This window comes from Thunnus maccoyii, chromosome 18 (assembly GCF_910596095.1).
Source record: "Thunnus maccoyii chromosome 18, fThuMac1.1, whole genome shotgun sequence".
Taxonomy (NCBI): Eukaryota; Metazoa; Chordata; class Actinopteri; order Scombriformes; family Scombridae; genus Thunnus; species Thunnus maccoyii.
In genome coordinates, this window is record NC_056550.1 from 6,878,994 (window position 1) to 6,892,619 (window position 13,626).

The 13,626-nt window shown below is 38.7% G+C and overlaps 2 protein-coding genes and 1 non-coding gene across 4 annotated transcripts; all 3 read left to right on the forward strand.

Annotated features, from left to right (window-relative positions):
• Nucleotides 1-1,170: 1,170 nt before the first annotated feature.
• On the forward strand, nt 1,171-8,816 carry kri1 (KRI1 homolog). 2 transcript variants are annotated; one of them, XM_042392678.1, is made up of 18 exons: nt 1,171-1,372; nt 1,518-1,594; nt 1,942-2,044; nt 2,122-2,227; nt 2,636-2,693; nt 2,781-2,830; nt 2,906-3,014; nt 3,112-3,189; nt 3,299-3,402; nt 3,492-3,720; nt 3,855-4,025; nt 4,958-5,033; nt 5,612-5,721; nt 5,863-6,025; nt 6,161-6,291; nt 7,664-7,728; nt 7,819-7,914; nt 8,024-8,816. In XM_042392678.1, the coding sequence occupies exons 1-18, from the start codon at nt 1,288-1,290 to the stop codon at nt 8,514-8,516; spliced, it is 2,304 nt and encodes a 767-aa protein (XP_042248612.1). In that variant the 5' UTR covers nt 1,171-1,287; the 3' UTR covers nt 8,517-8,816. The 2 variants fall into 2 exon arrangements, with proteins under 2 accessions (XP_042248612.1, XP_042248613.1); XM_042392679.1 differs by having other exon boundaries at nt 2,128-2,227.
• Nucleotides 7,441-7,539, forward strand: LOC121885040. The gene has a single exon (XR_006092449.1). It is a non-coding gene; the product is annotated as a Z30 small nucleolar RNA (small nucleolar RNA).
• Nucleotides 8,817-9,608: 792 nt separating the features above from the next.
• Nucleotides 9,609-12,629, forward strand: spc24 (SPC24 component of NDC80 kinetochore complex). The gene is made up of 6 exons (XM_042393124.1): nt 9,609-9,713; nt 10,407-10,589; nt 10,918-11,062; nt 11,678-11,782; nt 12,242-12,318; nt 12,414-12,629. Exons 2-6 carry the CDS (start codon nt 10,424-10,426, stop codon nt 12,518-12,520), a joined length of 600 nt encoding a protein of 199 aa, XP_042249058.1. The 5' UTR covers nt 9,609-9,713; nt 10,407-10,423; the 3' UTR covers nt 12,521-12,629.
• The last annotated feature ends 997 nt before the right edge of the window (nt 12,630-13,626 follow it).

Sequence of the window (13,626 nt, forward strand, 5' to 3'; positions counted from 1 at the left end):
ATACGTCACACAACCTCGCCCCCTCAGGTTTGCCCACATCCTCTCCAATAATCTGCGGGAAGGCAAACATCCTGTGAGATGAGTGATTCTGCAGACAGACTCACTTTACTAATCAGCAACATATTTACCTTTTGTGGAATGTTAGTTACGCATTAAGTGTCAGTGATGATCTCTGAGAGAGATCTTAACCATCACTCTGTCAGGCTGATGTTTTAAGGTAAATGTACAACGTGTGAAGGCAACTCAGTGTAGGGGAAGTTCACGAGCAACTTAACTGATAGTGAAATATTTTTGAATACACTATAGTTGGTACATTAACTCGTTGTAAATGCTAATAATAATATAGAATTATGAAAGCACTGTCTGCATGTTTACATACACATTTCTGGATGAATTTCTGTTAGCCATTATTTTAAAGATACTAAAAGATGTAGGTAAGCTTTCTTCTTTAGACAGCTTGGCTTTTCTCTTTTGTGAGCTGACATTTATATTTATTTGACTATTTCTGTTATAATAAATAACAATAAATACTAGAATATCTAAAAACACTCAACTAATAAATGTGATCAAGATTTTAATCTGAAATAAGACACAAAATTAAATTATTTATAAAATGTTGGCAAATGAATCGAACAAGTATAGACAGAATTATTATGAACTATTATAATTATTACATTCTTTATTTATTTTACAAAACTACAGTATGTTTACATATCATGTTGGGTACAAAACAAGTACACCATACAAAACACATAGCTATAGTTGTGCTGATACATATTCAACATTACAGTTAATTATTTATAGAATAAAATAATATATAGATAAAATAGTAAAATGTGATATAAATATATATTTAAGAGTTCAAAAGTGAATAAATGCGTGAAAAAGGCAATTAATTTGTTCTGGGGTCTCTTCAAATTTCTATGTTTTAAGAAACTATTGCTTTTTTTCACACTGTTTCTAAGAGAAAGACAGTTAAAAAGTGGTAAGTTTTGGTAAGTTTGTGAATTAAGAATTTTCCCAGTGAAGTAAAGAAACTAACACATATTTTAGACATGTGTCTCTGACATAGTAAATAACATCTTTGAAACTGGTGTGCTGATGAAACATGAGACTTTAAATCAGATTAAAGTTGGTGTGAGCGCGCCCCCTAGAGGACGTGTATGACACGTGCACCGGAAACCACGTGGTTTAGCTTTTCACATGCGTGTGTAGCAGCTGTGATGACTTCTCTCTGTTAGTGTTTTGTTTTAACAATAACGTAAAGCGATTTAGTACAGCAACAGCATGACCGGCAAATCGGAATTGAAGATAAACTCTCAGTTTGCACAGAGATATGATAAATACCGACAGAAAGAAGAGCTGCAGAGGCGTAAGTGTGACTGCTAACTAGCTATTGATGGCTAAACTATCCCGGTAGCAATACAACGTGGGGAAGTGTAGCAAGCTTTGAGTTGTTTTTGTACGCTGTGTTATTTGTGTAATATATTTTGTGTGTGTCCTGTGTTGTTGTGCAGTGAAGGACCGATACGGAGACCGAGCCGATGAGAGTGAATCAGAGTCGTCTGAGTCCAGCTCTGATGACAGTGAAGTGGTTAGCATCGCTGTTTTCTTCTCTTTACACCTGTGGTTCTCTAACTTTTTCACGAGACCCCCTAAAGAACCCAAGAACCCCTAAACTGACACAAACTAGACCACGGATTGCTTTTAATGTTTTAATACATTAAGTGTATGAAACCCATGATCAAAATAGTCATACATTCTGTTATTGTCTTACTCATGGATGGAATTATAGTGAAAATAAATTATTCCCCTTTTGCTGGGGACCCCCTGGTACCCCCTCGAGGACCCCTGGGGGTCACCGGACCCCACTTTGAGAACCACTGGTTTACTCACTCATCACATCACAAGCAGTCAGCCTATCTTTAATTCCCCCCCCAGGAACTGGACCCTGAAGTTGAAAGGGATTTTTACAGAACGTTGTCACTGCTGAAGAAGAAAGACCCGAAGATCTATCAGCCTGATGCAAAGTTCTACTCAGAAGGTGATTGATCAGTTCATTTAAGTCTTGCACAGCCTCAAGGACATCTTTTTTGTTAACAAATGATCTAAACCTCTCAGTTTCAGATGCATCCACTAGTGACGCGAAACCTTCAACCTCAAAGACGCCGCTGAAGCCCATGTATCTGAAGGATTATGAACGTAAAGTCATACTGGAAAAGGAAGGGTGAGTGAGCTACTGATGTGCGACCATTCACAGTATTTAACTGCACCACAGTCAGGATTTCTTGGGCTGAATTTATGTGGATCAAATTATGAAATCATCCTTAGAGTGAAAGAAGTTTTGGTGCTGCCTCTGTTACTAAGGAGGTAAAGCACTTGATCAGCTTTCTTGACTTCACTTGATATCACTCCAATCATCACAGATATTTAGGAGAACTCCAGATGTATAAACGATACCTACGCACAAAAAACACGCATACAACCACAAACAGCAACGTTACATTTCAGTCCCCTTGCTGAAAGTAAGGATAGGAAGCTTTATAAATCACTCTGTCCTACTGTGATGTAGGAGGGTTTTTAGTCCTAGGTGAAGTCCTGAAATGCCTGATGAATACTTTGTTTTATTTCACAGCAAATATGAAGATGATGATGACAGCGATGATGAAGAGGAAGCTGCCAAGAGAAGAGAGGTGAGGCGTGTTACCAAATATCTTGTTAGCTCTGAAATGTGGCAGTTTTCTTAATCATGATTGTTTTTTTGTTTTTTTTTTAAAAAGAGAGCTGCGTCTCCTAGCTACATTCAGGAACAGAGGGAGCTGAAAGAAAGGTAAGGCAACAGCCGTAAGGTGTCCAGCAGAATTATGTGAAGAATATTTAAGAAAACTACAACCTCTTTTTTCAGCTTCCGTAAGTTCATCCAGGACAGTGATGACGACGACGATAATGAGCGCAGTGAGGAAGCAGGAGTATCCCAGCTGTTGACCAGGAGGATCAAAACACAGGAAGAGAAGGTCAGGTTGGACAAACGTGCAGGAAGCTGCTCCTTATCTTGTACAAAAGCATCACAGATATATGAATTAACTTCTCTGCGACTATATTTGTTTGTAGGATAAAGAAGAGGCAGACTATGTGGAGTGGCTGAGAGGCCAGGCTGATCTTGACGGACCCGAGGAGGTGAAGGACATGGTGAGTACGTGTAATAGATGGGAAAGAAGTGAAATGGATTTGGTGAGAGTGTTATTTTTGGATTTGAGTTTAACTTGCTTAGTAACGAGGCTGGTTTGTGTTGAGACAGAAGTACCTACGGGACTACTGGAACGACCCAGAGTTGGACGACAAGGAGTGTTTCCTGAGAGATTATGTCCTAAACAAGGGTTACCTAGACGACGACGATGAACGGTATGTTGCCATCTGTCTGAGCTGTGAAGTGAAGGAAACACAACACATTCAGATTCTTGTACAATAATAAATGTTCCTGATGCGTTAAGGATCCCCACCTATGACGAGGTGGTCCAGGATGATGTGGAGGATTCTGAGGAGGAAGGGGAGACTTTCTTGGAGCGGCAGGATGACTTTGAGCGAAGCTACAACTTCCGCTTTGAAGAGCCCGACGCTCAGCAGATCAAGACCTACCCCCGCAACATCGCCACCTCTGTGCGCTCCAAAGATGACCGCAGAAAACGCAAGAGGGAGGAAGTAAAAGAGAGGAAGGAAAAGGTGTGTGTGTTTAAAAAAAGACGGTGATGCTCTGCTCCTCAGTGACGAATCATAATATGCCTTCATTCATTAGCTAATATAAACCAACCTTTCTCTCTGCTCTTCCTTTGCTCTCTTTCCCACAACTATTTCAGGAGAAAGAGCAGAAACGAGAGCAGCTGAAGCAGCTGAAGAACCTGAAGCGGAACGAGATTATGGAGAAGCTAAAGAGGCTTCAGGAGCTGACTGGCAACCAGGAGCTCGCCTTTAGTCAGGCCGACCTGGAGGGAGACTTCGATCCAAGTCAACACGACCAGCTCATGCAGGTTGGTTCTCACACTCCTACAAAGACTTGGATACATACGACACACAAACAACTTTGAAGGATTGTCTCAGTTTGTCTGTTAGTATTAGGGCGCTTGCTTAATTGATGGAGAGAGCGCTGTCAACATTTTCACTGCCATGAACAGTGAGTCTTTTTTCACCTTCTGTTCTTTTTAAACTCCAGATTCTTCCTTAATTTAAGCACTGTGTGCACACATATCATGTTCAACAACTCTTGCCACTCACATTGAAAAATATAAGAGCTATGATATATACTTTTTGGGCTACTGACTGTTCGCTCACTATTGAGTGTCTATTATATAAGGAGAAGTAATTTAGAGGATTTCAATGAATCATGTTATTGTTGTAAACTGTGCTGTGTGACAATGGAAAACTTGACAGACATAGCAACAGTAACTAGGGGGGGCGGGGCTTGATCAACTGTCAAATATTACCAGAAGGAAAGCCGTCAATTTCCAGCTCACACAGGTGTGTTGTGTTTGGATAATTAGACTTCTCAGGAAAGTGTGTGCCTGAGCAGGTCAGTTTGTCTGGAAGGCATGTTGGGTTAATGTTGTTTCCTCCAACCTCCCTGTTAGTTGACAAAGACGCTCCTGGTGGAAACGTTTACCCAGAGAACTCCTCTGATAACTGAAGTCGGTTGATTAAACACACTCTTTGCTTTCACTGCAAGACTCCCAGCTCACACAGGTGTACTGTGTTTGGCTAATTAGTGCTTGTGCTCAGCAGATGCTACAGTTCAGCTGTTGGAGCAGCTTCCTCTTAATTGAGAGGTTCAGTTTAAACCCATCTCCAGCCAACATGCATGATATTACTACCACTGTGCTTTACTGAGAGAGCACTCAAATGTTCCTTTTCTAGGTACATTGTAACTCATTAGCAACATTTGACTCTGTTTTTTTTCTATTTGCAGAAATTCTTTGGAGATGAATACTATGGAGAGGATGAAGACGAAAAGCCTCAGTTTGAGGATGATGACGAACTGGAGGGTAAGCCTGGGTTTACTTGACATTAGCTGAAGCAGCAGTGTTGAACTTTGCACATTTATTTGAAAGCAGTTAGTAATCACATCACCCTTAAAACATTTAACTCAAGATTTTACACTTTGTTGAAGTTTGCAAGGAATCATGTAGCACCGCAACTAACAATTACTTTCATTATCGATTCATCTGTCAATTATAATCTTGATTAACAGATTAGTTATTTGGTCAATAAAATGTCAGAAAATGGTGAAAAACATCCATGACTGTTTGCCAAAGCCCAAGGTGACGTCCTCAAATGTCTCGTTTTGTCCACAACAGTCCACAACCCACAAGATATTTAGTTTACTGCCACAGAGGACTAAAGAATCCAGAAAATACTCACATTTGAGTTTCTCTAAGAAACGACTCAAAACGATTAATTGATTATTAAAATAGTTGGTGATTAATTTAATAGTTGGAGACTAATCGATTAATTGTTGCAGCTCTAGAATCTAGACTAGTGTGATTGGGAATGTCTACAGAAAAGGCTAATGTATCATACTGTCTGAAGATATAATCTATGGTTTCTTGTGTGTGTGCAACAGAGCACTGGAACTGGGACACATGGACAGGAGAGGAACAAGAGGGGGAAGGTGGTGAAGAGGAAGAAGGGTATGACATAGAGGACCCCCACTGCGAAGACGCAGACTTCATAGTGAGTCTACCTGTTTTTACAGAAAGCATTATTTCGTCCTGTCAGCTGGTCACCTGTATGGTGCAGAGATCAGCTGGGCAGCTTCTTTTGTTGTTCTGGTAAAGAGAAACTGACTCACCAGAGGTCATCCTGTTGAAATAGATGGACGCAGACTACGACCCCAACCAGCAAGCTGCCTCCAAGAAGAAGAAGAAAAAGGAGAGGAAGATGATGAAGAGAGAAGATATGCCACAAATGGGCAAAAAGAAAAAGAAGTCTCACTTTGCAGAGGTCATCACCAAAAACAAGCCTGTGTTTGATCCTAGTAAGTGACTGTAAACTTCCTGCCATTGAAACATAACTAGCCTGGGTCTCCAAACACTCAGTAATTTGTTTGGTAGATATGGCAGAAATATAGTTAATTATGCATTTATCTAATTAATGGCTATCTGTATTTCAGAGGAGAAAAGCTTTGAGCAGTACTTGGATGAGTACTATAAACTGGACTATGAGGACATCATTGACGACCTTCCATGCAGGTTTCGTTACAGGCAGGTTCTGTCCAACGACTTCGGCCTGTCCACTGAGGAGGTGAGAAAAGCAGCACTTCACCAACTCCAAGTAACTGACTGTTCGCTAAAACCTGCCCTCCTTGTTACTGCTATACCTGTCACACTTTCTGTTGTCGCTCGGCACATGCAGTTTGCAGTGACAGCGGGAAGATTTATCACTTGAATTGTAGCAACTTTGAGACAAAAGGGTCCTTGATTCCAGAGAGGTAGACAAAATCAGATTTTATCACCTGTAGCTCCATGGCTGACTGACTTTTTTAATGTTTCAGGCTGAGTCATTTTAGAAGAGCCTTTATGAAAGGCATTTCATGGCTACATTTGTGATATTGTTTGAAAAGACTGAGGCTAAAGCTACATGTCCCAGGCAAACCGTTAGCATCGTCTCCAGTTGAGGGTCCATGTAGAAGACATGGAAATGAAGAGATGGCTTCCTCTTGTAATGCTTTCTAGATCGATTTAGTCCTACGATTATAAGTATGATAAGGAAAAATGTAAGTGTAACTGTGTTTTAAAATCTAACATAACCCTGTTTAGCTGCTTCAATTACACTTGTCTGTATTTTCAAATGTGTCTTTTCACCTTTAGCGTTATGAGAGTAAAGGCTCTTAGAATGAGGACTAACCAGTTTGTTTGGCAAATGTAATACTATCCTGCGTAAGGTTGCTGGATTAACTTCCCCAAATCCAATCGAGCAGGACAGAGCCCCTAAAATTAGCCTAAACTTTGATAGCATCAAGGATCAGCTTGCATACAGTGGATGTGCTAGTAGTGAGCGACACTTTTTTTTTTTTTTAATATAAACTTAACCTGTAATCTCAAAGTAATGTAGTTAGCTAATGATGTGCTCCTTGGTAATACTCGGCTGTTACTGTAGGTTGTATGTTAGCTGGGCATGCTAATGACAACATCTTGCATTAGAGCAGATAAACACACGGTTTAATCCATTTCTGACACTTTTGCTGTTTTGGTTTTTGAAGGCTAGAAAAAGACGCCACCCGCTAAACTCTTTAAATACAGAGAAGTACAGCCTCAAACATGTGTCAACATGTGAAGAAATGCTAAGCTATGATTAGAAAATCACTGTTTGGGGGAGGGGTTTAGTGAACAGTCAGTTGTTTAAAACAGAAGAATGAATATTATGTAGGCTGATGGATGATTGTTAGTAATGCTGCAGTGATGAGCCTGGAGGTGAATGATCTGGTATTGCTTCCCTCCGGGGAGAGCTCTGACCAGGGAATGATCTCAACTTAATCTTCTCTCTGAGCAGACCACACAGTGAAAAATGAATGTCCAATATTCAAAGAGGATGATACAAAAACTTGCCAAATGTATGACCCGAAAGACATGACTAATTGATTTGAACTAATGAAATATTCTGGTTCTTTCTTCAGATTTTAAAAGCTGATGACAAGGAGCTGAACCGATGGTGCTCTCTGAAGAAGACATGCATGTTCAGGTACTGACTCTGTCCTCCATGTTTAAGTGTTATGACTGTTGTGTTTCTTTCAGGTCATTTACCACACTTGCATAACTTATTTGTTCTCAGGTCTGACAAGGAAGAGATGTGTGATTTGAAGAACTATCAGATCAAGGCACAGAATGAAAAGAAAAAGAGAGAGATCCTAAACTCTGTATATTCTGAGTAAGTTTAACACAACACACATACAAGTCAGACATACCTTTTGATGATAAATCCACCTTTTCTGTAGAAAATGTTACGTAACAAATGTTTATCTGAACTTAATCTACAGAGAAGATAAAGAGGCGGCAGAGGGTAAAACCAAGATGGGGAAGAAGCGAAGAGATCGTATAAAGAACGCCGAGAAGCAAGGCAGAGGAGCAGAGGAAGGAGACGCTGCCTCCGACATGGACTCTACGGATGAGACTCTCGCTCAAGCTCTTAGAGAGGCAGGGGACGGCGTGGAAGAGGAGGAGGAAGAGATTCTGATCCCCAAGAAAAAGATGAAACGGGAAGAGGAACCCCAGACGGTGGTTCCCGCTGAAGAAGTGGCAGATAAAACTGATGAGGTGAAAATCAGGACTGAAAGGCCAAAATGGTCCAAGAAGAAGCACAAGCATTCAGGTGGACGCCTCACATCAGGGGTGAGAATAGGTGGCCGGGAGTTCAGTAGACAGAGACTGAAGGCCTATGGTCTGAACCCCAAGAGACTGTTCTTCAGACAGCTCGGCAGAGAGAAACGAAAAGCACAGGAGAAGAGAGAGAAGCAGAAAAACAAGGAGTGATAACTTCTGAGATAACTGTTGACAGCACAATTCTTTTTTTTTCCTTTTTTTTTTTTTTTAAAATGGTCTAGGAATTTAAAAACATTGAGAATTTTGTTCTTTTCCACTGTTTTATGAACTCACATTGACCTTTTTTGATCAACTGAGGAAAAAAATTTAAAATGGCTACAAATATACTATTGAGTATACAGTTAATCAGATTATAGCCTCTATCGGGAATTGAACCTATTTCTCTTACTACATTTATATTGCATACATGTGGACTTCACAAACTGTAATAAACATGCTGTTAAAATTTGATCCTTGTTCATGATGACATTTCTGCCAAAGTTTGTTAAAGTAAAAAGATGCTTGATATGTAAAAATGTTGCTCTTTCATAATTCTATCGAGTAGGCCTATGTCCTAGTTTTAACCCTCATCTGCAGGCATCTTGCCTGACGTTCTTTTCCACAGTTGATTCAAAGAAATGTTTGACTCATAGATGACTTGGATACTCCCTGGTTTGAACCAGGCGGATGAAAGCAATAGACTGGAGCAGTATATACTAACATGTGGTGGGCTAGATAGAATTTATATCAGTGATCACTGACAGATTAAAGCACTTCACATTTGGAGCTCCTCTCATGACCCTGCTAAAGCTTCCGTTAGTTTCTGTGTAACAACACATGAATGTGAATGGATAAACACAGCATCCTGAAAGTTAGTTCTACCTGCATGTCTGGGCCTCCCTAAACTATTTACAATTTTGGTGTTAGTGTGGTTAGATTCCCAACTACATACTGAAGTCAAATAGATCAAATCAAATAAATTGACAATGTTTTTGGGGACATTTTCCCCCCTCTCCCCCTACCATATAAGTGGATGTTAGAACAAAATAGATATTGAATATAGATGGAAAACAAAAGGAACGGAGACAAATACAAGAAAAGCTTTTCTTTACTCATTTAAGAAAGCTGGGATATACATTATATATACTGTGTATATATATTATGTGGTATTTGAGTTGAGCGCTACATGAACCGTCGCTCAATGACCACTCACTCCTGTACGCTAGGTGGCGGTAAATACGTGAGAAGCTAGTCGGAATCCACCAATGACCACAGAAGAAGGTTGCCAACCGCCGTTAAAAACCAAGAAGAAGAAGAACGGAAGAGGCGCGCGCTCTGGGTGAAAATTTGAATTACGAAAAGTGTACGGTATGTTGTTTTATGCTCGACTTTTACCAATAAATAGCTTATTTCTTTTATAAACATTACTCTTAACTAGTTAGATATAGAGTCGATAATATTGCTTGTAACATGTGTTGTGTGTCGGTATCATTTTTATCATAGTTTAACAGACATCAGAACCAACGTTTACACTGCGTCTATAAGTCGTTGTAAACAAAACAGCGTACTCGTACGTATTTTAGCAACACAATTGTGTTCCTCTTAACGTTAAAAGGGAAATATGGCCTTTCACTCTTTGCCCGGCTGCATTTATTTGAAGCTAAAGATACTTTTTTTAAACCAGATGTTATGAAACAAGAATATTACGATGCCTTAATTCAGTTCAAACTACAGTAGTAGAGTAACGTTAAGTATCCATCAGGAAGTCAACTCACAGAAAGCACTTTTTATATTTAAGTAACGTTACTACAAAGAACAGTTTGCTGCTTGAGTAATGTTGTAGTTTAGTAAAATTGTGAATAAATTGAAGGACCTTTACTTGTTATGGAGTATTATTACACTGTGACTGTTTTATAAATTATATTGAAGGAATTAATCTGAATATTTCCTCCACTACTGGACAAGCAGACAGTTTGGTTATTTATTTTTGTTGATAATGATAATGTGATACCTACAATATTTTCAGTTAAATCTCTTCTGTGTCTTCTATGTGTTTTCTAGCTGCCAGTGTCACCACAATGGCTCAAGGTCACAAATTTCAAGACTTGAAGGAGATGGGGGAGGCGTTGGTGGACTACATCAACAGCAGCCAACCTGACAAACTGAGAGAAGTGATAGACGAACACCAGACCCTTTTTGATCAACACATAGAAACTAAAAAGATTGTGACGCAGATTTTAAAAGGCAAGCTTATACAATGAATGGGGTTTGCATTCTCACTTCTCTTCTGTGATCTTCAGATGGCTGAATTATGATCTTACCATAATAACTGACCATCATGACACAAGCAGACACCCATTAATACACTCAAAGCTTTTAGTAACTGTCCTAAAACTGCTACAAGATTAGGCTTTTCTTCTGTTGTGTGTTGTGATTACAGTCAATGTGGATCCATCGTTCTTTTCTAAATTACAATATTTCAGACATGGACCCAGTCAGTCTTATCTTCATCCTCGATGTCCTTCCAATCACTTACCATTTTGTCATCTCTATCATTGGCCTTCAATCCCAGATGTGGCTCAGATTGAAGAGAGTGCAGGCCAGAGGCTGCTGGACATGGAGGAGCAGAAGAAGCAAAGGGAGATGGAGCTCCAGAGTCTGGAGGACCAGTTGAGGCAGTGCACAGCCAAGAGCCAGATCACTGACTCAGAATTACAGTATCTTTTATATGTCTGTGTTTGGATGGTGTGAGGACTATGGTTTAGAGCTGCAACAATCAATTGATAAGTCGACAGGCAGAAAATCAATCTGTAACTATTTTCATTATTGAATAATTGTTTGAATAATTTTTTTTAAGCGAGTATGCCAAAATTTGCTTGTTTTAGCTTCTCAGATGTGAAGATTTAATGCTTTTCTTTGTCATTCATTATAGTAAACTTGTTATCTATGGTTGTTCAGACAAAATAAGACATTTAAAGACGTCACCTTTGACTCCGGGTTGTTATAACAGGCATTTTTCACTTTTTTCTGGCATTTTATTGACAAAACGATCAATCAAATAATCAAGATTATTATACACTTACAAAAAATCATTCACATGCCAGTAATTGCATTAAATTTTTTCCCATAAATCTCCCCAGTAGTTTTGATCTCAAAAATGACTGAATTTGTACAAAATATTTTCTGTGTGATTTTAGCCATTATAGTTCTAAGATTAAAAAAAATCAAGACTATTAACATGACCACAAAAAAGCATCTTCACCAAATCTTTTCAGTCAAATTTAAGAATGCATTTAACATTTTGTCCGTTAGCATCCTTAACCCTCCTCCAGGTTCCTGCAGAGAGAGTTGGAGAATCTGAGAAACACTGAACACGAGCTCGAGACTCTTCAGAACGAAGTGGATGAAGACACCACTGAGATCATCCCTTCAGCAGTGTGAGTCTCACATATTCAGTAATGAAATGTCTTCATTATTGCTACTTTCAGTCACATAAAATGAAAATGACAGTCCTTTTGATTTTGGTGTCTTACCTTTCCATCTCTGGATCCCACGAAAAAATACAAACGTTTTTTCCCTTCTGTTAACTGTGTTACTTACACTCAGAAAAATATTTTCTTTAAAATTGTCTGTTGGGAAAGGTGTACAGGGGCACTGTACAATAGAGTAATGTAATAGATACTGAATGTTGTAACAATTTCCTCTACCTGTGTTTTTATTTCTAAGTTTTTTGTTTTTTTTGTGTTGTTTATAGATGTCACAAACAAAAAGATGAGTGACATTATTTTTCAGTGAATGGGATTGTTCGCATTTTGTCACCCTGTGACAGTAGCTGTGTTGTAAGTAGTTTGATGTATTTTCTGATTTGTATTAATTTTTTAATATTTCCTCAACAGATATGTCGCTCAGGTGTACTACCTGATAACCAAGATCAAGTGGGAATATGATACAGAGCCCCGCACTTTGAAAGGAGGTACAGTTTTGTTTTCTGTTGTTATTGTGTGTGTGTGGGGGGGGGGGGTGTTAATATATCCTCAGTTTGTCAGTGGTTGTTTTCTCCTCTTGCAGTGCATTACGGTGCAGACTTGGCCACTCCCATCAACATCGATACCTCTATGCAGTCTCGGAGTGACGTAAGCGACCAGCTGTGGGGCTTCGTCAGTCCTAAATGGTAGAGGAAGTGTGGTGGTGTCAGAAATGTTGTGTCTATGATTTCTGTCTGTCTGTTTATTGTTTTCTTTTCTTCTATACATTTATATTGTTTAATAAATTAAATTTCTCTGACCTTTTGGTTCAGTGGTTTTTCTCTTAATGTTTTTCAGCAACATGGATCCATCGGAACATCTTGTTGTTAGACAAGGCTGAGTCGGGTGTTGGCCACTAGGTGTCACTGCGAAGTTATTACGTTTTGTAAAAGCTGGCATAGACTCTGATGAGAAATTGCTGAGAGACAGACTCCTTTATGCATTTTTATTTATTTTTTGTTATGACAACCGAGCCATCATTAAGACAACTGAAAAAAAACTCCATTCACTGAGGAAGACAGTGAGATGTGGTTGAAAGTTCTAGACGAAGTTTGTAGCTGGACTAGTCAGAAAAATGTATTAAAAATGAGTCAGAGCAAGATCGGCTCACATGCAGATGAGTTTTAGGACATTTTAATCTTTAGTACAATTTGCTGTTGATAATGAATGAATATTGTTAATAACATTTAGTTTTGTTGTGGCGTTATTCTGTTATTGATGTCTTTAGAAATCAGCTTGTGCCAGTACGTTACTGTGTTAGGCATCTGAAAGTGAAACTACCATGTCAAACAATTAAATTAATTTCTCTAATTTGTCAAAAGAGGCCTTATCAGTGGTTGAGGAAGTATTCTGATCCTTTGTGTAAAATAAAAATAGCAATACAATTTTACAATACTCCATTACAACTTGTATTCAAAATGTTAGTAAGGTGTAAGTGAAAGTAAAGACATATGATCAGCAAAATGTACTTAGTATTAAATGTAAAAGTACACACTGTGCAGCAGAATGGCTCCTCAGTGTTAAATTATATATTATAATATTAGATTATTATCACTGATACATTAATGTAAGCAGCAATTTAATGTTGCATCTGGTTGAGATGCAGCTAATTTTAACTATATTAATATATTATTTAGATATTCATTTAGATTAAATACTCAATGATATAACTATATTATTGAGTAGTTAATCTAAAACAATTTATTACATTTTATAAGCCAAGGATGGAGTTTGCATATAAAATATTTGTGAAGTCA